General features: G+C 35.0%; 1 protein-coding gene across 1 annotated transcript; it reads left to right on the forward strand.

The window, feature by feature from the left end:
• Positions 1-3764: 3764 nt before the first annotated feature.
• Positions 3765-25950, forward strand: LOC110037559. The gene is made up of 5 exons (XM_020742233.1): positions 3765-5460; positions 5869-6019; positions 6299-6446; positions 6531-6776; positions 25511-25950. Exons 1-5 carry the CDS (start codon positions 3849-3851, stop codon positions 25781-25783), a joined length of 2430 nt encoding a protein of 809 aa, XP_020597892.1. The 5' UTR covers positions 3765-3848; the 3' UTR covers positions 25784-25950.

Below are 25950 nucleotides of genomic sequence, written 5' to 3' on the forward strand. Positions count from 1 at the left end.
TTCAATTTTATATATATCTCTAAATTAAATAAATATATATATATATATATATATATATATATATATATGTGCTTGGCCAAGTTTAACTTGGATAAACTCATGAAATCTATGGATTCATTTTGGCATAGGTTTTTATAGTTTAAATTATGATTCTCCAAGTTTGACCAAGTTGATCAATGACCGAAAATTTTTGGTGAGGCAAGTGAACAATCACATAAGTATATATGTAAAGTAATATGCAGATTAATGAGTCAGAATATTGATCCCACAAGAAAAGTTCTATGGCTTATTTCAAAAGGTGAATCTCTAGTTTACTAACTTTCTAAACCTAGTTTGATGTAATCGTAATTGCAAAGTTTGAAATCTGCAATTATAAGCAAATCAAAAAAGAAAAAAAGCATGATCTATAAACACGAGAAACATGAATTCAGAAATGTTCTACAGAGGCGAAAGACTCATGCTTCTTTGATTTAGGTATCATGCTTCTATGGTGTTTCTAGGTGTTCCCCTACATGATGTCAAATGGGAATAAAAATTTCTCCTTAACCTGGTTGACCTCACTTTTGTGAGGATTCAACATCTATGAATAAGACATGTCCTGAGCCACTCAAATCAACTCAGGATCCCATGGATTTTTCTTTAAGTCCTAAAAACATCTTGATCATTGATGTGTGCTAGAAAATTCACGGCGGCAAAGTAACAGACTATCATCTTAGAGTTGTACAAAAGTTCAGCACACACACAGATGAAAAAGAAACAAGTGGTGATAACTCCATAAGTTCTTACGCGGAAATCTCGTAAGGGAAAACCATGTTGTGAAAATCCACTTTTGATTGATTATTACAAAAATCCCTTATCCCACAGACGGGAAATGATAACTATATTTTTCAGATTACAACATTAACTGACAGCGTCTGGTTGGTGGTGATTGTTGACTGTTGGCGAAGGTCAACAGTGATCGGCGATGGTCTTCGGCAGTCAGTGATGGTCGACTGCGATCGGCGGTGGTCGATGACGGAGGTCGGCGGTGTTCGACGATGATTGATGGTGATGTTGAACTGCAACTTCTCCTCAAGATCTTAGTCTCTCTCTCCAAACTTTATCCCCCCTCATGAGAGGGACGAGGCTCTATTTATAGTATTATGGGTGTAATTAATGCAGGAATATGAATCATTTTGATCAGACGATCTGGAGAGCTTTCCTCGATCATATGACATTTACTGGAAATTTGAGTGCCTTAATGATGTCAGAATTGAGTGATATTGGGCTCGTTGGATTCATCTTATCAAGCCGCTCAATTCGAGTGTAAAATTATCATATTCGACAACCCTTTGATCTTCTAAATGTGTCCGGAAATTATTTAAGGGTGATTCAATGATTTGATATGGGTTTGATTTGACTCGGATTGGGTTAGTTTTCATATCATTAGGTCTGTCTCATCAGCCGGTCAGTTTGACTATAAGTTTGCTGAAATCGGAGCTCTGAATGACTTTTTATCAAGATTTGAATGTTTCCTACTTAAAATATCTTCTCGAAATTTGTGTCATGCCTCAAGATTCGTGTTGGATGATGAAAATTTATTGGTGGCGAATCAGTTGCCCCCCTTATTTTTGGGCGAGACCATTTTTATCATCTGAAAATATCAATATCCAGAGTATTTATGTATATGTGTGTGTGTGTATATATATATATATAGATTCATAGCAAAATTCTTTTTTCATGTCTTTGTGATGTAGGAGTTGTGAATTTAATTGTGATTTTTCCATAATATTTTTTTGTTAGCATTTTTCTCGTGTTTTCATAGATTATGTTGTTGGTTAACCTCTGAACTTAATTTACTCATAGTCCGGCCAAGTAAAATGTTAAATTTGTGAAGCTACAACCTCTAACTTTTGCGTAGTGAAAACGAGGGTTAACCACATAATTTCGAGATGATAGACATATTCCAACGAAATTTTGTAATCAATACAGGGGATTAGAATAATTATGCGGAATGCTACGAGGATTGAGAAAACATCAACTTCATGGATTCTATGCCTCTTTTAACCTATACATAGACACAAGAAACACTTTTATCTCCAGCTCACAACAATCACACAGGAATACATTTAAGAAAATAACGATTATCACAATCCCCTGAATCACAGAGGCACGAGCTTTATCAAACTTGAAGGAGCACAAAAAATCTTTCCGCTGTTTCTGTTTTATGTTGTCTACCATTCACTCTATTTTTGCTAGAATCTTATGACTTAAACCATCTTTGCAATCTTGCCAAGCTAGGTTAACTAAATTGGCAGGTTAGAGATTTTCTGTAAAAATAATTGTTACACTTTCATCGTGGGATAAATACACAGACTCTTAAATCACATACTACTTGACACGTGCAATTGCGTTGTACACCCGACTTACTCCGTGAGAAATTAGAGAAAATCTTGCCAAGCTAGGTTAACTAAATTGGCAGGTTAGAGATTTTCTGCAAAAATAATTGCTACACTTTCATCGTGGGATAGATACAAAGACTCTTAAATCACATACCGTGCACTTGCTTTGTACACCCGACTTACTCCGCGTGAAATTTTGGCGCATCAATATATTATTTTTCAAATGCAATATCCGATTATTTAAAAAAGTTTTTCAATATATATGGTGGATACACACTAGAATAAAAAATCCCCCGCCAACGCTTACTTTTTGGTTTATTGATTTGAATGGGTTTCAATTTGTGCTTACTGGTGCTTCTATGTAGCTCTTCTCTTCTTCGTTTGCTATATTGTGCTACTATATTATCCAGATACCACATTCTTATTTCTCAGTTGGCATGTGAATTTTTCTTACTGTTTGCTGGTATTATTTTACCTTTTTTGGTTTAGTTGTTTTTGTTAAGCACATACACACTTGGTGGCTTCAAACTGTTGGTTGGGCTCTTTTTTGGCAGCTATTAGTTCTTTTTATGATGATATTGTTAGGCTTTAATGATATCATGATTTTTCTTTAAACTCAATCGAGTTAGATATTTTATCATATGATGTGCCTAAATATATATATATATATATATATTTAGCTAGATCTCTTTAAAACAGTTCATTTACCTGTTGCTGTATCTAGTCTTCACTTGGGCAGTTCATATTATTGGAGCCGACTCAGTTGTATTTTGCTGTCGCCAGAGTAATTCTTTACTTGCATGATATTCTTTAAAGCCTAGATAGAGTCCCTTATGAGTTATGGCACCAGCAGGGGTGTAAATGAGCTCGTGTTTGACTCGTTTATATTTAGAGCTCAAAAAGTGTGTTTGTGATCGGATCAATTGCTTAGCGAGTCAAACATGAGCCGTTCACGAACAAAGAGTTGTTTTGACAACCCTAAGCACGTAGCCATAAGATCTTAAGGATTGGGGTAAGATTTAAAACATCATTTGAATCTAATTTAATATTTTTTATTATATTTTCTTAATTAATACGTTTAATTGATTATAAATCTTTGTAGCCTTGTAGTCAATTAAAACTTTTAAAAATAAGACTCATCAAATATATATATATATATATATATATATCAAAATGAGCCGAATATCACGAACAAATATTTATTCGTGTTATTCGTATTCGACTCATTTATCAAGTCGAACATGAGCTGCTCGTGAACAACAAACCTTTATGACAGCCCTAGACATCCGTGCGCTTGGATTTCTTAAGCTCAATTTTATTAAGAAATATTTTGATTAAAAGGTTACTGGGCGTCATCTGATTCAGCTACAAGAAACACAGCAACTCAACCGAGCGGTAGCATAAATGTCATCTTTTTGATCGCCCCTTCATCGCATCGCATTCCTTTTATCCCCTCTCCTTACTCTCATGCAGGCTAACACCCAAACACGAGTCCTTTTCCTCGAAGACTGGCTGGGCAGCGCCGCCAAAAAAAGAGACACTTTTCCGCCGCCGGTCACCGCAGTCTCTGCCCGATCCATCCTCCAAGCCTGGTCTGATCTTCGTGACACTTCTCTCCTTTCTTCCGACTCCAATCGCCTCGTTGCTGCCCTTCAAACCCTCGACGCCGCACGCTCTTCTCTGCAAATCGCAGACCCCCAAGCTAAGCTTCTCCTATCCCTTCTCTCCTTTGACCCACCACTTCCTCCGAATTCCCTCTCCTTTATACTCCGTCTCCTCTACTGCTGGCTCCGCAAAACTCCCCGCGCTTCCCCATCGCTCGTCAACTCTGCCGCCGCCAAAATCTCCCACATATTTTCATTTCGGCCACAATGCCCCGAGATGTCTGTTCTTTTTCTCGGCGCCCTTATCGTCAACCCTGCCCTCGAGGTCTCAAACAGAAGGGATTGCCTTGACATCCTCTACCGGATATTGGAGTCGGTGCAGTTAGAAGAAGAAGCGGTTGCCGATTTTTTGGCTGGCATCGGGTACGCTCTTTCTCGCTCGGACGAACCCTACTTCAGTAAAATATTTTCCTTCTTGCTTAAAATTTGGAAAAGAGGCTCACCTCCCGCTTCAGTCTACTGCGGACTGATGCTCCTTAGTTTATTGGAGTGGTTGGTGACGAATTTTATTTATTTGAGAACTTTGGGGAAGGTTGAGGTTGTTTGTGGAGAGCTTTCTGCTGCGAATTGGGAGGCGAAAGGCTATGCTCCGCTTGCCGTTTCCATGGCTTCTGCTGGTTGTTTGAGGGCTTTCCGATTGGTTCCGGGGACCAATAGGATTAGATTGAGTCCCGATATGAAAAGGTCGGTGGAAGGTTCTATTAGCTCTATTGCTAAGCTTGTGGTTTCTAATTTGGATGGCTCTTTAGAGAGCAGCCATCTTCTTCAATGCATTTCTATTGGACTGGCTCGAGCTGGTCCTGTTTCCTTCAGCGCTCCAATTCTTCTGGCTATCTGCAAAGCATTGTTGAAAGAAATCTTCCCGCTTGGAAGTTTCTGCAGTATGGCGGTTGAAATTCAGGAAGGAACATCAGTGGATTTTGTTCTAGAGAAGGTGAAAGGACATTTGGATAGTGCTGCTTTCAAGGAAGCAGGTGTAATTACCAGCATCTTCTGCAATCAGTATGCTTCTGCTGATGAAGAGCACAAGGGGATTGTTGAAAATTATATGTGGAAGTACGCGCTGGAGTTTTACTCAAACCTTCGTTATGTTGTACTAGTGCATCGGGGAAGGCATGATCAGTTGCTTGGATATCTCGAGAAAGTTGCTGAAGCTGCATTTCTTATGATTGTTGTCTATGCTGCAGAAGTTGCCAGCCAGAAGTTGAATCCCAAATCATCAAATGGGATCCAATCCGAAGCTTCTGTTCGGATTTTAATTGCATTTTCTTGCATAGAATATATGAGGCGTGTTAGGTTGCCAGAGTATACAGATGCTGTTCGACGGGCTGTCTTGACCATGCAGGAAAATTCTTTACTTTGTGCCTCATTTGTTGAGTCTATTCCTTCATACTCCGAGCTAACAGATAAGCAAGGTTTCTATTTTTCTACATTTTAGATTCAACTCCTACTATAATTTTTAGAAATTGTTTAATTTGTCTTATCTCACGCAGGCATTATGCATACATTTTTTCTTTTAGAGAAATTTAAATGTGTAGCACACAATTCTTATGTATATACATATCTCACACCTAAACTTTCATACTTACATTTGTAGCACTTTGGTGTTTTAAGCCTATGCATCAAAAGATAGATTTCACTTTTAAAAAATGGTAATAGTGCTATTCTGATGTGATACTATAAATTTGAGTGTTGTGTAAATATGAAAGCTTAGGTGTAAGATATGTAAATACATAAGAATCGTTTGCTATGTATGTAAATGCCCCTTTTTTCAATAGCTATTAAATAACATACATGTATATGCCCTTCTTATCATCTGAAAGGTTTATTTGCTTTGGAGGGGACAAGATATGTTTGGTCCGAAGATGAGGTGCAGACTGCCAGAATGTTGTTTTACCTGCGTGTCATACCAACCTGCATCAGTTTCATTCCGGCTTCGTTGTTTGGAGAGCTGATAGCACCCACTATGTTCCTGTATCCTTTAGTTATCAAATCCAGTTGTTCTTGCAATATCATTAACAATCTTCTAGATGTGATTTAGAAATCATTTGGCTTTTTGGGAAAGATGCTATTTCACAATACTTATCCATTTCATTCTCCTATTGGTTCCCTTCCACCGCCACGTGTCACATATGGCAATTTACCAGAAGTACCATTCCTTTGATTTTGGTTCTTTCTTTAAGCAAAGCTTGCAGTAGGCTTATCAACTAAGCTACTAGCAGTTGATTCATAATCTTCCTTAAAATTCTGTAGATATCTTCAACATCCTAATGAGAAAGTGGCTAGAGCTTCACATTCTGTATTTGCTGCTTTCATGTCTTCTGGAAAAGACACTGACAAAGACGAGAGAGTGGATTTAAAGGAAAAGCTTGTTTTTTATTACATTCAGAGATCTTTAGAGGTAGATTGGATAACCAAACCATTGTGAACTATGTTACATTATATTATATAGAACTATGGAATTTTGTTGCTTTTTTTCTTAAAGGTTTATCCCGGCATTACTCCTTTCGAAGGTTTAGCTTCTGGAGTTGCAGCTTTAGTTCGGCAACTTCCTGCTGGAAGTCCAGCGATTTTTTACTGCATCAACTGCCTTACTGAAAAAGCTAGGGATCTTTGCAATAAAGCTACCAGTAAAGATGCGGATATGTGGAAGACTTGGGATGGAAGCGCAGAAACATGTAAAAAGGTTTTGGATTTGCTTATGAGACTGATCTACCTTGTTGATATACAGGTAAAATTATGGGTTCAACTTTCTTTTCTGCCTTCACTTTCCGGCTGCTGTTTGCTTCTAATTCCTTTTACATAAATATTTTTATTTGGGAATTCGTTTTTAGACTTTTCAGTGCCTTGAATGGTCTTTCTAATTTCTATCAGATCTGAGTAGACCAAGTTAAGTGGTCTTGCTTATGTGATGGAACAGGCTATGACACTAGTTATGTACTTGTGATGGTATATCATATTTCAATTTTTATTTAGTTTGCCATTTTGACTTAGAACTCCTTTTTCTTCCCTGGTCCTATATCTCCTTTTGTCACTAGCTTTTCGGTTTTGATTTAGTTCCCAATTTTTGTTGCTATGATTCAGTTTTGGACCATCCTTCACAGTTTCATTTGCGATTCTGCATAGATTTTTTGTATCCTATATCCAGCAATCTTATGTTATGAGTACCAGCAGGTCCAATTTCGCAGCTTTTCCGTGATTGTTTATGGTTCATGAGTGGGGTGATTATGCGTGTGCCGTAAAGTGGCTATATTGGAGAATTTACTTATTTTGGTTTAATTTTAAGTTTTTAAAATTGTACATCAAATGCTATTTTAATAGTTTAATGTTGATGATATATAATGGGGGTTAGTAGAGTGCCATTGGGAGCCAAAGAGATAAAGGGAAAGGGGAAAGAGGATATTATGAAGTATGAATATAACCTTGGGCATTAAGACATGACATATAGATATATGTGTCAAGGCTACCAAAAAAAGATAGGATGAACATACATATTGTGACATGATAAATATTGGAAGATAGAGATCTGTAGCATGTAACATGAAGAATCATACTGAGAAACTTATAAAGAGATGATGAAAATGAGCTGAGATGAACGTATAACTAAAACAATTCTAAGAAAGTGATAGATTAGCTGGGAAAGAAGTATACTAAAAATACAGAGGAGAATGGATGGGCAGAATATCCAAAGAATCAGGTGCCTCTGCCCTCATTGTCATCTTCGTCATCATCTTTCACCTCATCTTTTTCAATAGGCTCTAAGTTATTTCCATAGAATCGAAAAGATGGCATGTCAGGAAGATGATTGTCATTGCTCCCCTTGTGCATCTAGTCATGCTAGATCATCCCCGTTAAAGCCTCATTGGCCTGCACTTTATAGTGGTATTGACATTGATGCTGATCAACATAAAAATTTAATATTTGACCCATATCATGCTATCACCACTAATAATAGCGACATCATCACTAAGAGTGTCTAACTTCTTAGATAAAGCAGTGACAAAAGAAGAATAATGTAAAGGTTTTGAATGTTAGACAAGCAAACCAAAGAAAAACTTTTTGTGATGTAGAACTAATGCAAACCTATACTTAACAACATTTTTTCTGCCGAATCTTTCAGATTATAATTGAATTACGTAACTGCTCATTAAGTTTTTTGCTCTAATTCTACTAATAAATGACAAAATTTTCAAAAAAATCATCCTATATGGAGATATACTTATAGGTGTTTTATAGGCAATCATATAGGCCCACAATGTATTATCTAGCCTAAGAGACCACTCATTTAAGGTTAATAGTTTTCTTTACAATACTTTTAATCTCTCTAGTAGAAATTTCTGCTAAACCACTAGTTCGAGGGTGATACGTAGTAGAAATTCTGCGATTAATCCCATCACAATTCATGCCCCAATTCTTTTATTACAAAAGTGATTTTTCCATCACTAATAATAACTCGAGGTATTCTAAATTTGCTAAACATTTTTATTCTTTAGAATTTTTGAACACCTAGTGAATCACTGCCACATAAAACGAGTGCCTCTATATACCTCGATACATAGTTTACTACAATCAATATATATAATGATTTTCTAGTAATTGTACAAATGGTTCCATAAAATCTAATCCTTAAATATCAAATACGTCGAAAATATAGTTTAAGGAAATTTCATTTCTTTTTGGAATATTGTATACTCTTTGACACTTATCGTATTTCTTAATATATTTATCAATATCCTCACATAGGGTCGACCGATAAAATCTTAATTACAAGATCTAAAACTTCCAAAATACCCTCAAAATTCAGAATTATCGCAAGATCTAACGATTTTTTCTACCTCTTTTTAAGGAACACATCTTATATTTTGATTTTTGCATTTTCTAAAAAGAAAGAGTTCATTCCAAAAATAAAATTTGACATCAAAAATAAATTTCTTCATTTGGTGTGCGATATATCAAAAATGAATAATTCCACTATTACTGTAACTAACCGTATAAGCATACCAATGAATATTTTGTTCAATGATTGAAAGAAATTGTTATGAGGAAAATTCTCATAAATATCATCTAATAAATTCTTGGAATTCTCCTGCTCAATTCTCGATAAGTTATCAAATTCCGGATTCTCTTTTATCCTTCATATCCATTATCATAATATCAACTTCCTATAATAAAAGTATCAAATTGATCAATCGCGGTTTGACATCCTTCTTAGTTACAATATATTTAATAACCGAGTGGTTAGTGTAAACCTTGACTTTGGTACCTATCATGTATGATCTAAATTTTTCAAATAATATATTATAACCAACAACTCTTTCTCATTGTTAGTATGGTTAACTTGGGTCTTAGTAATAGTCTTACTCTATAATATATTAAATGAAAAAATTTATCCTTCTTTTGGCATAACACAACTCTTACAACATAATCACTAACATTACATATAAGCTCAAAAAGATAATTCCAATTGGGTGCATCTCTCACGGGCACTATGATTAATTTATTTTTTAAGAAATGGTTGCTAGATACTATCATAGAGAATGGACACTTCCTTTAATAAATGATAATGTAATTTAGAAATTTTAGAGTTCTAAATGTATCTGCGATAAAGTCTAGCACACCCTAAAAACTCCTAATCTCTTTAACAAAAGTGGGTATGCGTAGTTTTTATACATCCAAAATCTTGGTCTGATCTACTTCCATTCATTTCTTAGACACCTTATATCCTAAAAATATCTCTTTCAGTCACCATGAACTGATATTTTTTTGCAATTTAATACTAAATTTATCAATACTAAATTTATCTCTGCACATCTTTATAAAATTTTTGCAAGATGCTCAAGCCATGAGTCGAAGGATTTGTCGATATAGAAAAGTCATCCATGAAATCCTTACTCCCCATCTCTATCAAATTCAAGAATATAGACATCATGCATCTCTAAAAAGTGGCAGGGGCATTGCAAAATCTAAATGGCATCCTTCTAAAGACATGCTTTGTAGATAATAATAAAAGTAATCTTTTTCGATCTTTTGTAGCTATAAGAATTTGATTATAATCAGAATAACTATTTAAGAAGCAGAATTAAGGGTATCCTATCAATTTATCAAACATTTGATCAAGAAAAGTCAATGGAAAGTGATTATTTCTAGTCGCTTTGTTTAATTTTCTATAGTCAATACAGATCCTCCAACCAGTGACACTCATGTTGGGTATAAGTTTTTTATTTCATTCTTCACTACTGTCACCCATTCCTTCTTGGGCACACGATGTATTGGGCTAACTTATACACTATCATAAATATGATAGATACTTCATGCATCTAATCACTTAGAATCTTTATAACATCTTTCATTACTGATGATCTTCCTCCATTAATATTTTGTGCATGCATAAGGGCGATTTATTTTTACATATGATATACTCCACTCAAAGGCTTGCCTAAAAGTCCAAAAAACTCTCATTAACTATCTCTTGTAATTCACTAAAAACACTTGATATAATAATAAGCAAATTTGAATTTTCTCTTAAAATACACACTTTAAGTGCCCAAGGAAAACTTTAAGTTCTAGCTTAGGAGCTACAGCTACATAAAGAACTAAATACTTAACATTTGCTGATGTCTAGAATCTCAAATCTATCCCTAATTATTCTTGGGATTGCTTCTACTAATAGAGCAGATTCTTCCTTAGGATTTTTACTATTACCCTCAATCAAGTCTTGCTCTACTGGGTCCAATTTCATAATATCTAAATTGTCTATTAAGGCTCGTTTGGGGTAGCGGTTTTCACGCGGAGCGGCTTGTGGTTGTTAGTCTACGTCGTCTGGGGTGGTGTTTTGCTCGCAACATCCACGACGTTTAGCAAAACACGGGCCAAGAGTTCGAACCGCGACCCGCGTTTCTTCTCCGATATTTTACGGGCTTGCCCGGGATTCCACCTCACGTTCGTATTCTACCCTTATCTTTCCGCGTAGCTTCTGCTTTCTCTGCTCTAACCCGTCGTTCTGGACACCATCTTCTTCCAATATTACATTTCTCAATATTCTCTTTGAGAAATATTCATTTCTCGTGGATTCACACCGTATAACAAATTTTTTGTTCATATTTCCGGTATCATCGTTTAGCATATTTTTCATTTATGCACACACACTCTAAAGTGAGGTAGTGAAATAGATAACCTCAAAAAATTACTATGACGACATATTATGCATAACTTCTAACACCTCTTGGGATATATAATGAGAAAATTTTGTAAGAAAGGGCAACAGATTATCTTTGTCATCATTTTTGTGCTCACAGCTAGGAAACATATGTAACTGTAGTCTGTTTGAGCATGGTCATGCAAACCGAATTGCAAATGTTATGCTTAGAAAAATATATTTCTCAATCACACACACTCTCTGAAGTGAGACAGTGAAATAAATCGCCTCAGAAAATTACCGTGATGATATATTATGTATAACTACTGATACCCCTTGGGGTATATAATGAGAAAATATTGTAAGAAGGATAAAATTATCTTTGTCATCATTTTTATGCTCACTGCTAGGAAATATATGTAGCTGTGGATTGTTTGAGCATGCTCATGCAAACCGAATTACAAATTTTATGCTTAAAAAAGCTTATTTTTCACTTACACTCTGAAGTAGGACAGTGAAATAGAGTCTCAGAAAATTATTGTGATGACATATTATGCGTAGGTACTGATACCCCTTTGAGCATATAATGAGAAAATATTGTACAATCTTTGCCATCATTTTTTTGCTAACTGTAAAGAAACATATGTAGCTATGGTCTGTTTGTGCATGCTTATGCAAATCAAATTGCAAATGTTAGGTTTAAAAAAACATATTTTTTAAACACACATTCTGAAATGAGGCAGTAAAGTAAACCACTTTAAAAAATTACTGTGACGACATATTATGCATAGGTACTGATACCCCTTGGGGCATATCATGAGAAAATATTATAAGAAATTACAACAAATCATTTTGTCATCATTTTTATGCTCACTGCTAGAAAACATATGTAGATGTGGTCTGTTTGTGCATGCTCATGCAATCCAAATTGCAAATGTTAGGCTTAGAAAAATATATTTTCAATCACACACACAATCTGAAGTGAGCAGTGAAGTAGATAACATCAGAAAATTATTGTGATCACATATAATAGGTACCTCTTGGGGCATATAATGAGAAAATATTATAAGAATGGACAACAGATCATCTTTGCCATCATTTTTATGCTTACTACTATGAAACATATGTAGTTTTGATCTGTTTGAGTGGTGTTATTGCGACATTATTGAGGTGTTATTTTAGTGGTAAAATAACATCACGATAACACCCCAATAATACCACATTAAGACTACAATAATATAGCAATAACATCATATAATGCATAACTACTGATATCCTTTGGAGCATTTAATGAGAAAATATTGTAAGAATGAGCAACAAACTATCTTTGCTATGTTTTATGCTTATTGCTAGGAAACATTTGTAATTGTGAACTGTTTGAGCATGCAAATGAGAAAATATTGTAAGAAAGGGCAACTGACTGTTTGCTATCATTTTTATGCTCACTGCTAGAAAACATATGTATCTGTGGTCTGTCTAATCATGCTCATGAGTATCTATTTTTCAAAACTTTTGCTTAGAATTGCTGTGACATAAAATTATGCAGAGTTACTGATACCCGTTGGGGCATATAATGAGAAAATATTTTGAGAAAGGAGAACATATCATCTGTGTCATCATTTTTTATGTTCACTGCTAGTAACATAAGTAGTTGTGGATTGTCTGAGCGTGATCATGCACACCAATTTCAAATTTTATGCTAAGAAAAAATATTTTTCCAATCACACACATTATCTGAAGTGAATCATTGCATCAGATAGCCCCAGAAAAATTCTGTGGTAAAATATTATGCATAGCTATTGTAATTCATTGCTCATACAACTTCCATGAGACATATACAGTTGGATTGCTTCAGCATGCTCTTATTTATGTATGTTTGTTTTTTGTTATCATAGTAATAAAATAGTTAAGGCCAAAGAGACTGGTGTGCCGTATTGCGTGACAAAGTAACCAAAACAATCTTCTGTGAGCTTTGTCTCATTGAAATTGACATGAGAAATAGACCAACTACATATTTCAACGAGGATGGGTGACAAAATATTATAAAAAAAATTCAAGGAGAGTACAGACAGAGAGTATGAAGAACAAATGAGATCAACTCAAGAATGATTGAAAAATTTGGAAGAAATTGAACCGATATCAATGTGCTTGGGTTGGGATCCGGTGAAGCGAATCATTGATGCTCCGGAGGAATGGTAAATAGAAAAATTTGCGATAAGAATTTTTTTTTCATCTTCTCTAATTCAATCGATTTCATTTTTATTTAATAAATAAAGTGTATGTTATGATCTTGTAGGTGGTGCGCGCTGCGAAGAAATTTAAACTTTGTGGGCTTGAGCCTGAGTTGGAAGAGAAGTTGGATCGGATATTTGGGGGTTTCATTGCTACAGACAATATAAATGTGCACCAAGTGAAACAGGGTTTTGTGGCACTCTAGAGAACTTGGTAGCCGACCTATCAGATGATTCAACCAGAGTACCCAACTCGGACCTCCATGAAGTCTAGTCCACCTGTTGTTCTAAGCGTCTGCGGGTAGACTATAAAAAGAAAGATGGAGTTGCTCATGTCAGAAATCAGATTTCACAACTAATATTTTCTTCCTACTCTGAACCGCATACAATACTAGAACATTCCATCGAAAAGGTGGTGCAAATTTTAAATGCAGATAAGAAATTTTGTTAGGATTGACCTCTATAATTATTTGCGGTAGAGATGCTTGAAAATCCCACTCGTAGAGATTCTTCATAAAGAATTCCCTAGAAAAAAGGGTGGTGTATCTACATTTTTTTGATCGGATGGAAATTTGAGATACTTTTTATTATTTGCTATTCTTTGGGACACATTTATTTTTTTATTATGTTATGTTATGATCTGGTTCTTTGAACTGCTTAGTACTTTGGTGAATAATATTCTTAAATCCTCATTATTCAGATATCACAACTGATTGGGACATGGTTTGTTCGTAATTTATTAATTATTTTGTCTCAGCTAGTACGATATACACCTAAATGGATTAAGCCAGAGAAAGACCGCAAAGGAGAGCTGCAACAATTTACTTGCTTCCACGAATATTACAACACGTACATTGATTGCTCTTCATGCTTGACATCATCATATATTTGGGGACAAATGAGTCGGGGAATTGCTTGTTGGACACCCAACGAAATTCAACATGTTTCGCATGAGATATGAAATATTTAATGATATCATTTGACCGAACTTACTAGATTCCATGGACTTCATGGGTCATCGAGAACGACTGGAACGATTTCAACACTCTTTTGAGATGATTAGTAGATACTTCTCTGTGGGTTTGAATGCATTTGTGCACCTTTCTACGTAAGTCATAAAACCAATGAATTCAACGTACGAACGGACTCCTACGGAGATTTCACGTGATGCATGTTAATTGTCGTTCTTTAAAGTAACATTTCTAATTCAATGCTGTCAATTTTTAATATAGAAGCCGTACATTAATAACTCATTCTTATTTGAGTAGGATTGTGTCAGAGCAATTAATGAAACCCATATTGATGCACGAGTGCCAAATAATGAGGTCGCATTCATCGGACGATGCGGTGAACCTACGCAGAATGTCATGATTATTTGCGACTTCAACGTGTGTTTGACTTTCGTCATGCTCGGTTGGGAGAGTAGTGCGCACGACAGTAAAATTTTCAAAGCTGCAACATGAAATACCCACTACATTTCTCACATCTTCAAGACTTGCTCGCGCCCTAAATACTCAGTTAATTCACTTTAACATTCATACTAGTTTTGCAATAAATTTCAGACAAATATTATTTGGTGGATGCTGAATATCCGTTGCAGTGAGGGTATCTTAAGCCCTTTCTTTCTATGAGATATCACATACTATATTTCAAGCGAGCTAACAATGTTACACGTGTCAAAAAAGAGTTGTTTAATAAAAGACATTTGTTCTTAAGTGGTGTCATCAAGAGCAATTTCGGCTTTTGGAAGAAGAAATGAGTTATACTCTGCAATATTCCATCTTACCCATTTCCCAAACATGTCCAAATTGTGATTGTCACGATGATTCTGCACAATTATGTTTAACAACGACATTGACTTTCATAGGTCCGACAAGGATCAGGAGGATATACCTCTAGAAACATTTGAGTACCACCTCTGGCATTCCCTGCCACAGAGTTCAGAGTGATTCTTTCATTATCTGTACTAAAGAGGAGGAGGGTGCAAGCGAAATGGAGTTAATGGAGCAAATTACTGATGCGTTAGGAGACTGATTGGATTATTTGTAATTTATTCAATACTATTTGTAGTTCATTTGTTTTGTTAGAACATTGTTAACATTCATAATGGATGGTGAGCATTCAGTGCTATATTTTCTTTTTTCAAAGACATTTGTACTTTAGATTTTATACTGTTGGTTTGAAATATTTACGCAATTTGTAAGTGTAATTTTTTGATTATTTATTTTAGCAAATTGAATTTTGGTCTTCACTAATGCAGTCTTTTACAACATTCAGGAAAGATTAGCTCAAGGATTTCAAAGACATCCCGATGATTGCTCTGCCACTGTGGACTACAGACTTCCCTATTAAAGTCACGTCGGGCCCATAGCTACGGGAGACAGTTCTACAACTGTCCGCTGATCATCGCAGAGCAGTGTGATTTATTTCGGTGGGCAGACAGTTCAACAGATTTCACTGCTGACGGTGATCAGGAATGAATGCAATCACTGAAGGCCAGTGTAGCACGGGACGTACACCGTCTGTATGTTAAAAACAATATAATCATTATATTAATTGTAATTTTAATAGTTTTTGACACTTTTTAGCGCTCTTAGTTCTCGCTGTTAAGTGAGGTGTATATTTAAATTTTTGTGTTGTTCTAAAGTAAATTTTTTTGCTTTTGAAGTATCAAATATATGACTATGACAGTTTTATTATAAATAGTATTACTAAACAAGGACAGAATAGTCATTTATCTAGAAACAACTGCCACAATTGTTTTCATTTAGCTTAAACAAACAGTCAGCCAGTTTCTGAGCAGCAGCTTCCCCGCAGCAGCATCTTGGGGCAGTTAAGCTACAACTGCCCCAAATAAACCTTTAATCAACCCACCCATCACTTCTAACCTAAAACAAGTATCATCTTTAGGACTCTGGGGAAACTTAATTGATTTTAATACCTTAAAAATTATTCGTGATCATTGATTTTCATTGTAAGCTCTCATTTTTAAACATTATCATGACTTTTTTTGTGGTTAACAAAGACCTACTTAAGATAATAGGGATCTCTTTATCTTCCTCTATATCTATGACAATAAAATTAGCATGAAAGAAAAATTTATCTATCTTAACAAGAACATTTTCTATAACCCCCAATGATAGGTAAGAGAATGATTAACTAACTGAAGGATTATAGTGGTAGGTTGAATTTCTTCCAGTTCCTATCTCCTAAAGATAGACAAAGGCATGGGGTTGATCCTGTCACATTCACTAATTACTCTAAGACATAACACGTACTCTTAAAATCTTTACTTGCCCTCTCACAGCGTCTAAGTATAGCAAATAAAGCACGAGGAGCCATCTTTCCTTCGGTGTTAATGCATTTAAGCTTTGGATCTTAGAAACACATCAAAATCGTGCTAACCGCCCAAAGGTGTGCCTTGTTGCCAGCCCGTGGCACTAAGTTTCTAGGATCTTAATCTTGGGATGGAAGTTCCTCTTCAGGATCCTAACACCAGTCTTGGGGGCTGGGTTTTCTAGCTGGGGTGCCTAGACGCCAGGGTTGAGTGCCGTCTTTCCAATTTCTCCGTCATTCACGCATGGTTGGAGCACCTAGGTGCTATGGGCAGGCGCTGGGATTTTGCCTGCTTTGTTCTTCTAGCCAAATGAAAGAATGGGGCAGACGCCTAGGTGCTAGGGTTGGGCATTGGTTTTCCAGCTGCTTGCTTTCCTGATAGTAAGGGAGATTATTTAAGCTTCTTGGTGCTCAGACTGGGCACCAAAGCGGTTGATAGAGACTTTAGCTTGAACTTTCCCCGTGTGCTTCCCCTTCTAATTTTCAACATGTAAACTGCAAATATACCCTGAAAAAGCATAAGAATGACATAAATAACTGAAAAAATATAAGACATAACACAACACATCAAATGACACCATAAAAAATATAAAAATCTTATCACCATTGTTGTTGAGTGCATGACTCTAATAGAAATTTTCACAAAATTATGACAAAATAAAATATTTTACTTCACCAACACAAAACAACACAACCCCAAAAAATAAAAGATAAACATCTACAATTCGAGAGGTAAGTGATCTCTCCCAAATTCAAACTCTAACACTATAATTCGAGAGACAAACGATCTCTTCTAAACTCTAACCCTAAGATTTAAGAAAAAAATCACACATAACATACCCTAAAAATGTTAACCCGATTTATACCCCATGATAATAACTGAAAAATGTCTAAATTGTCCTTGTTAGTCTTACGCCTAACATAAGTCTTCAAACTATTTTGACGGGCTTGAAGTCAACTTTCTGGGGCACGAGACTCATGATGTTGTAGGCGCTAATCTAATATTACTTTCCTCCAAAAAAGTCACATTGTCCTCAAGTTGTAAAAGAGGAAACTCTTGTTGGATTAAGTCATGACTCACACGCAGTGTCCACATTCGACAATCCTTTTCATTTAAGCAGAAATTTGTAGTGAGCCTCATGAATTTAAAATACAGTCTTGTGCATATCCTTTGGCCACATTTGAATCTTTTGATACCTTAACTTCAAGTCAAACTTGCAGGATACTGCAACCCCAAACAACTCGTTCAGTAGCCCATTAATCACCAAGATGGGGAAATTGTTATATATTATTTTTTTATTCACTGCTCGATAATCCACACAGAAATGTCAACTCCTATCATTTTTCTTTTCTAGCAAGACTGGGCTAAAGAAGGGACTTATACTAGGTTGTATGATCCCGACCTTCAACATCTTACAGATCAATCTATAGATCTTGTCTTTTTGTACTTGGGGGTCACGATAGGGGCTCACACTAATGGGAAAAATCTCAAGATAATTGTATGCTCGTGTTTCTTCTGAGGTGGCAATTCGGGTGACAATGGAAATATTCTGCCAATTATTATTGGAGTGGTTGCATTGGTATTGGAATCTTTGCCAATTCCGTATTAGGTGTCTCTTCCATTCTTCCATAAGTCCGACTCACCCTATAATTAGTGTGCCTGTCCTAATGTACTATTGAATCACCTTCTGTCTAAAAGATTGCCGTAGCAAAATACATGCGCTGTTGGATGCAGCTCTCTGCTGAGGTCCCAGCCCTCGTGATTCCCTGTTTCAGGCTGAAATCTTTCAAATCGATCTTCTTTAGTGCTGAATAGCACACTGTCCTTTTCCGCTTGCTGTCGCTCGTTCCAACCCTTCAGGTGTCATGCAATTTCCTCTTGATACTATCGCTCGAATCTGATTTCAACTCCTTCGCTTGATCTTGTGCTGCTTCCCTTTGTTCTAATCATGTCACACTAGTCCTTCTAAGTGTTGTCGCTCGAATCCGCTCGACTCTTTGCTTGATCCCTCCTTTCGTTCTTTCCAACAGTCTGGATGTTGTTTTATTCCTTTCAAGTGACGTTGCTTGAGTCCGATCCTGATTCCTTCACTCGATCCCGCATCTCCAGATCTTCCTAAAGCAGCGAGCCTACTCTGATGTCACCCTAATCCTTCTGATTGTTGTAGCTCGCCGTTTTTCGAGCTCATGGCCGACGAAGGCAATTTTGTGTAAAACTCTACGATCTTTTTCATCATTTCTTTCAGGGTTATGAATGTTCCCTCGAATCTCTCCTTCATAGACGAGAAATGCTTCTCCATTCCAAATCAGATTTGACTTACATTTTCCACAAATGTTTTTTTCAAAGCATCTACATTTTTCACCGCCATTACTCCTAAAATAAATTTGAATTATGAAGGTGAAAATTTTGTACTCTGCAATCCCGTCATTGGCTTCCCAGCTAGCTTGAATCACGATTGTATAGCTTGATTCACTCCTTTAAGTGATCCCGTCGTTAGCTTGTTGGCTTTCTAGCTAGCTTAAATCACAACTGAATTGCAAGGGTCCCTGTACGCCACGATCCCTTCAGCTCCCACTTGGCTCAAATCGCGACTGTTAGCGACTAGGGCACATCCGATCCTAACATTGCTCCAATGTACACGTCGATATTCTGTTACAAAGGCTTCACTAATATGTTGTGATCCCAACGGTCTTCTTTGCTAGCTCCAACTACATGATTTTCGGTCACAAAAACAATTGTATTACGATCACTTTGCTTCCTACCTACCTCGGAATGCAATTTGTATCATTATTTTTAATCATGAAGGAGACCCATGTTGTTGTCGTTCCTTCACAAAATCAAATCTCTGATAGTAATTTGATTAAAACTTCCACAAAAATTAGGGCAAAGTAAAATATTTTTCTTCACCAACACCAAACAATATAGCTCAAATACATAAAATATAAACACCTATAATTTGAGAGGTAGGCAATCTCTCCCAAACCCTAACTCTAACACCTATAATTCGAGGGGTATGTGATATCTCTCCAACCCTAGCCATAAGATTTAAGATAACAATCACATATAACATAACATAGCCCTGTTTTTACCCTACAATAATAACTGACAAGTGACTAAATTGGTCCTTCTAATTTTGCGCCTAACATAAATCTTCAAATTACTTTGGCGGGCTAGTAGTCGACTCATTGGAGCACAAGTCAAATGATGTCGTAGGCGCTGATTTAAAAGAATCTAGACTACTGAACATCCTATCTCCTTTACTAATAAAAATACTATTGAAGAACGGGTTAACTTTGCAATATGAGAGCATTTTTACCATAATTTTATGATTAAGAAGTATAATGAATGAAGAGAAAAATGCTAAGAATTTTTTTAGCCAAATAGTAGCCATTTTTTGTTGGATCTGAAAATGTCGCAACAATCACACTTTTATTTTCATTTCAATGGAATATAAAGGCAAATGAAATAAAAGACTCGTGTGGTTAGAATTTTTTCACTTATTAAAATAGCCTTTTGTTTGATAATACTTTCAATAGTAAGGATTAAAGGATGTTCATATCAAGTCTCATTGTCAAGATCCATACACCTACGAACAACGGTGATGTAGTCCTTTCATTTTTTTGAAGTATCATTAAGCATTTGATTGTTATTCAACTGGGAAAATATGAAAAGTCATTGATTGCATATATAATAAATTGTGATAATAAGGCTAATTAGATATTAAAAATATAAGGGTTTATAAAAATCAAAGCATGGAGATACACTTTCATATTATTAAATTAAAGAGTTGATAGTCTTTAGGTTTCTATTGAACGTATTAATAAAAATCTCATTATTACGGAACTACTTACTAAAGATTTATCATCTAAAGTTTCTCATGAGAATGTGTCTCGTGTGGACGTGATTTATATTGAAATGCTTATATAGTAGAGGTTTGATTATTGATATATTTTTTTATTAGACTAAGTGTTGTTTTTCTCTTAGTTGGTAAAATTTAGACGTAAAATTTATTCTTTTAATATCGTTTTACATAATGTATTTAAAATGTTCATAACTCTTTTGAGATTGAAAATATGAATGATATAAGAACACATTATGTAAAATTTTCTTGATATACTTTTATATTTTACCTATGTCATTAATAATATCGATATGGTGATCACTAATGGGTTTTGTTATTAAAATTATGATAAAGATCGTTTTGCTTATAAATTGACATTAATGATGGACCAGATTATTGTGAGATATTATTCCATGAAGATAAATCTAAAATTTAATGCCTATTAAATTTCGATCAAATTAATGGTTATTAATTAGTTTTTAATCATCCCATTAATTGGTATAGAGTTATGACGTATAAGGTCGAGTATTTCGTTTCTTTTATATTAGGCCAAATAAGTAAAATATACTACAATATAAAAGTCTTCTTGCTCAATGTAAGAATGATTCTTTCATTTGTTAATATCCCATCCCTGAGTAAAAAGAAATATACCTTGGAGAAACATCACTTTAGACTGAAACTTTCATGTTTATTTTCAAGGGATTTAGGTACAAATCTGACTAAAATCTTTTGATGATTTGGTATGAGATATTGGTTTTGATGATATTAGTTTTTATCATTTTATGATTTCAACAAGTCCTAATGAAGAAATTGTTGAGATAAGATCATAAGGCTAATAATGATGATGAATTATGCATTACGTTTTTTCTTGCCATAGATTAAGTACAACTCATATGTATATAGATCAACAAAAGGGTATTGATTGTTACAATTTTGGGCAGGTCTCATTTTATTTATTATGGATTGATCTAGTTTTGTTAATATATTATCTAAGCTCCTTTAGCTTGCTCTATCTTGACTCTTTCTGTTTAATTCACAAGGCGAAACACAATCATGATAAGTCTAATTTGATCTACTTTCGAGAGAGTATTGGCAGATTATTTATTTTTATTTTTTTTCATTGTATGTTATACACTCTTATAATCCTTTTCATAGCCAAATGTTTGTGCAAACTACATGATCATTTATTCTAATTTGATGTTGCTTGTCAACAGCATTTTTTTTTCAAATAGCTTTCTATCATTTTTTTTTTATTTTTATAAAATGTGGGTTTTAAAGGGCTATATGTTAGTAGGTCAAATCAGTTCATGAATTCACTATCATGGGCTTACACATGTGAACATTTCAGTCTCTATGAAACTAGTGAACTATATTTTGTATCAAATGGCACCACACTTGATGGAGATCTACATGCATACATTCATAGAAATTGTTGATTGATTAAATGACTCGAACAACTTGATTTTATTTTCATTTACTTGGTAATCATTGACGGAAATTCCTCGGATGAATGCCTATGATTTCCAAGTGATAGGTTGGTTTATATGGCATAAGATAGGCTTTCACTAGTTTGATTTTTGGTTTACTCGAGATTTAAGTTCTTTGGTTCAAGCCATTATTTCCTTTTGTTCACTCTTAAACTATTTGGAGCTTCACATTATGGATTTTCTTTTTTGCACTTTTGTTCACTATATTGCTTTCGGTTTTATGTTCGGTACTTGCAGTGCTCCTTATGGCAAATTGCTTGTTTAGTTGTAGTTTCTTGTTCTTAGGACTCTATGTAGGGTTGTCAAAAAGCTCGTTGTTCGTGAACAATTTGTGTTCTGTTCGTCAATGAGTTCATGTTCGATTCGTTCGATAAGTAAATGAGACGAATATGAACACATTTTTTTTGTTCGGTTAGTTAAATGAACCAAACACGAACAATGATGTATTCGTTCGTGTTTGAATCGTTATTGTTCGAAATATAAAATAATTTAAAATAATTATATATAAAAAAATTATGATATTTTAAAAAATTAAGTTTTATAAATTATAATATATAATAAATTATTAATAATAATATATTAATATACTATATTAATAATATATTAATATATTATATTAGTAATATATTAATATAAATATTATATATTTATATCATATAAGTTATATAATTAATATACTATATTATTTATATATATTAATATTAGGGATGTCAAACTGGCTCGTCGTTCGCGAACATCTCGTGTTCGGCTCGTTCGTTAAGAAACGAACACGAATAGTGAGTTCACGAACAATTTCGAACACGAGCTTATTTCAAACAAACTAAATTTCAAACGAACCGAACACGAACACCAGCTCTGCTCGTTCGTGTTCGGTTCGTTTACACCCCTAACTCTATGTTTCACCATATGTTACTTGATTTGAACTGTCACTAGTTGCTGCTTTGGATAAGTTAAAAGCAGTTGCATTTTCTCTTACCACACTTCATGGGTGTCCTTGAGGACTTTATGGTTGCTATTTGAAATTCACATATTAATGCAGATGACCTTTAGTGCAAATTGAGGCTTTGTTTTGGTGAGCACTGATATATTATTTGCGATAGCTTCATTGATGAGTTCTATTTCAGTTTGAAATCAATACTTAAATTTTTAGAATTAATGGAGTTGGAATTGGTTGATTTTGTGCCAACCCTATCTACTAACAGATAAATTCTCTTTTGAAATCAATACAAATCTTTGAATAGAATGAAACTCTGAAGTTATTTTAATTCTTGTCACTCATAGCGGATGCCGCATAAAACCCTCACTCTTGCCCACAAACAAGGGGGTTCCCTTGTGATCGTCCTCCTCTACTGTACCTCATTGCATCACTTCTCCCCACTGCAGACTTGTGTTGGGTTTGTCTTGCTTCATACCTACTTGTGTTTGGAGTGTGCTTATGCTATCTTCGCTCACCTATGGTAGCTAGCTTCCATTTAGAAATGTGGCCATGTAATCTTGCTTTTTCTCTAATTGTTGGCGTTCAATCCGGGCAACTTTATATTATAGTCTCAATTTTTGCTACTTGTGTCGTCACTGTTATCAGGTAGCACTTGTTAACTTTGTCTCCACGATCCTAATTCCTTTACTATCATCTCTCCTTGGATGTTCTTAGGGTTACCATCATGACTCGCCATTATCTTTGCATCCAATGTTCATGGCTCCCATTGTCTCAGATAATCATTTCACTACTTACATTTCATTGAACACTGCCTTTTTTGCTTACAGATTTTGTTCCTTTTTTAAAGTTATGGATGGATCGTCAAATTCAGGACTACATATTTCTCTTTCCATTCATTTTACTTTTCTTTTCACCAAGGTATAGTTTAACCACAATACAAGTAATCATCTTTCTAACAAGGCAAACTTGCTCTCCTTTTTTCCAAGGATGAGATCTCTGAACTTGTTAGATTATTGTCATTATCTATCGCAAATAAATTCTCCTTTGATTGGCTCAATGTTGATGCCATTCAAAAATGCCTACATTGATGACTATTCAATTGGGTTAAATGATCCTCGTACAATCATAGATTATCCTTAGATGCAGACTATACCAAAACTCTTATCTAGATGTTCCTACTATATCAGTGGCTCTCCAATGCCTATGTTTAAGGCGGTGTTCTCGTTGTTTTCGCTTTTTGTATGGCAACCACACTCTTTAATATATTGTTTTATTATTATTTTTTGAAATTTTTATGGTGGGAATCTATCATTTTGTAACTAGATCTGCTAGAGTGTGGTAGAAATATTGCTATTTGAGTTTTTAAAAAAGAATATTTATAACATCCACAATAGCCTTAAAAAAATTACTTGCCCATAATAACTGTACAATTACATTTACAAAATGTCGTAGCTGCCCCAAACTAATGTTAAGTGATCTTCCCATTTTGATGCATTCATGGAACCAACTATTTGGGTAGCTTTTCATTAGCTTAGCTTACAATTCTTCAACTGATTCACTTTTTACTTGAGTTATTTATTTGGCTAACTTATGTAAATAGATACTGCTATTGGTCATATTTTGAGGCCTTTTGTGGCCAGATTTCTAGTCGAAATAAATGCTTCTTCGCTGTTGGAAAAGGCAGCGTGACTTAGCTTACAGCATTGTGGATATGTATAGAATATAACATTTGAAGGCATCCCCTTAATATTTACTCTTTTTGTTAGTTTTTTGGGTACAACTCTGACTTCTTCAAGAATTATCTAGATTTGAGGATATTAGATGTTCAGGCACAAGCGATACATCCAATTATTTAGATCCTTTCCACTACCACAATGGTTGCTAATTCTTCATCATCAGTTCAAGTTTGCATTTAAAATTTCGAAGCAATTTTTTTTTCCTTTAGATTTTGAGACTAATTACACCTGCTAGCCGTATAAAATTGCTCTCTAGTTTTTGATGTTCTTCCTCTCTCTTTTTTTAATGATGCTTTGTAATCCGAGGGTTATATAATGGAAGCATTATGCTTGATGATACGTTGATGGATGGAGCTATAATTGTAAAAAAAAATCATCATTCTGTTATTTTTACCAGATTTCCAGCAAGACAATTCAAGCAAGTTATTTATTGTGAGCTTTTGATTGATGAAATTTCAATCTTGTGTGCATATTGTATATGAAATTCCTTCTTGTATTGTGCCAAGTGATGGAAAACTTTTGGGGGACTATATCTCATTTTACAAGTATAAAGTTAGATATATATTTTTTTGTTTTTTATTTTGCTGCTCTCACCTTAATTCTTTTATTCTTGGTCTTTTTGTTAGTTATATTATTGGTGTTTTAGTTCTGATCATATTAGTTACATATGCAAACTTTCCGTAACTCAAAATACTGAGCTACTGCTTAATTTCCATTTACTCACTATGCTGTTCACAAAATGTTATATTTTACCAATGCAGGTTTTGCCCTACCTGCTCAAGCAATTAGCAGAGTTCATCCTTCAACTCCCAGAAGATGGACAGAACGCGACGCTTGACGAGCTCTACGTCCAAGTAGCAGAATCGGATGATGTTACGAGGAAACCAGTGCTCGTCTCATGGCTGCAGTCACTCTCTTACTTATGCTCACAGAAAGTAAGCTCAAGAACCAAACCCAACAACTTGATTTCTCCGTCAAATACTGCAGCCAGCCTGAATGGGACAAGCAGACAAATTCTGCCGAGTATGCTGTAGTCATAGAATGCTGTAACGGTTGTTCTGTTTGTATATATTAAGCTTTGGGACTTTTCAAGGGGATTTATTAAATGTTGGGTTTAAGCCAAAACGTAGGAAAAATAGGATTTAAGAATATGTAGGATTTAAAGATGTTATTTTTGCTGTTTGATGGGGTTTAAGTTAAA

Source organism: Phalaenopsis equestris, unplaced genomic scaffold (assembly GCF_001263595.1).
Source record: "Phalaenopsis equestris unplaced genomic scaffold, ASM126359v1 Scaffold221112, whole genome shotgun sequence".
Classification (NCBI taxonomy): Eukaryota; Viridiplantae; Streptophyta; class Magnoliopsida; order Asparagales; family Orchidaceae; genus Phalaenopsis; species Phalaenopsis equestris.

Excerpts from the sequence above, each read along its gene's own strand:
- LOC110037559 (XM_020742233.1), top strand. The coding sequence starts at position 3,849 with ATGCAGGCTAACACCCAAACACGAGTCCTTTTCCTCGAAGACTGGCTG. Across the intron at positions 6,447-6,530 it reads ACATTCAGAGATCTTTAGAG|GTTTATCCCGGCATTACTCC; the intron begins GTAGATTGGATA and ends TTTTTCTTAAAG. Across the intron at positions 6,777-25,510 it reads TCTACCTTGTTGATATACAG|GTTTTGCCCTACCTGCTCAA; the intron begins GTAAAATTATGG and ends TTACCAATGCAG.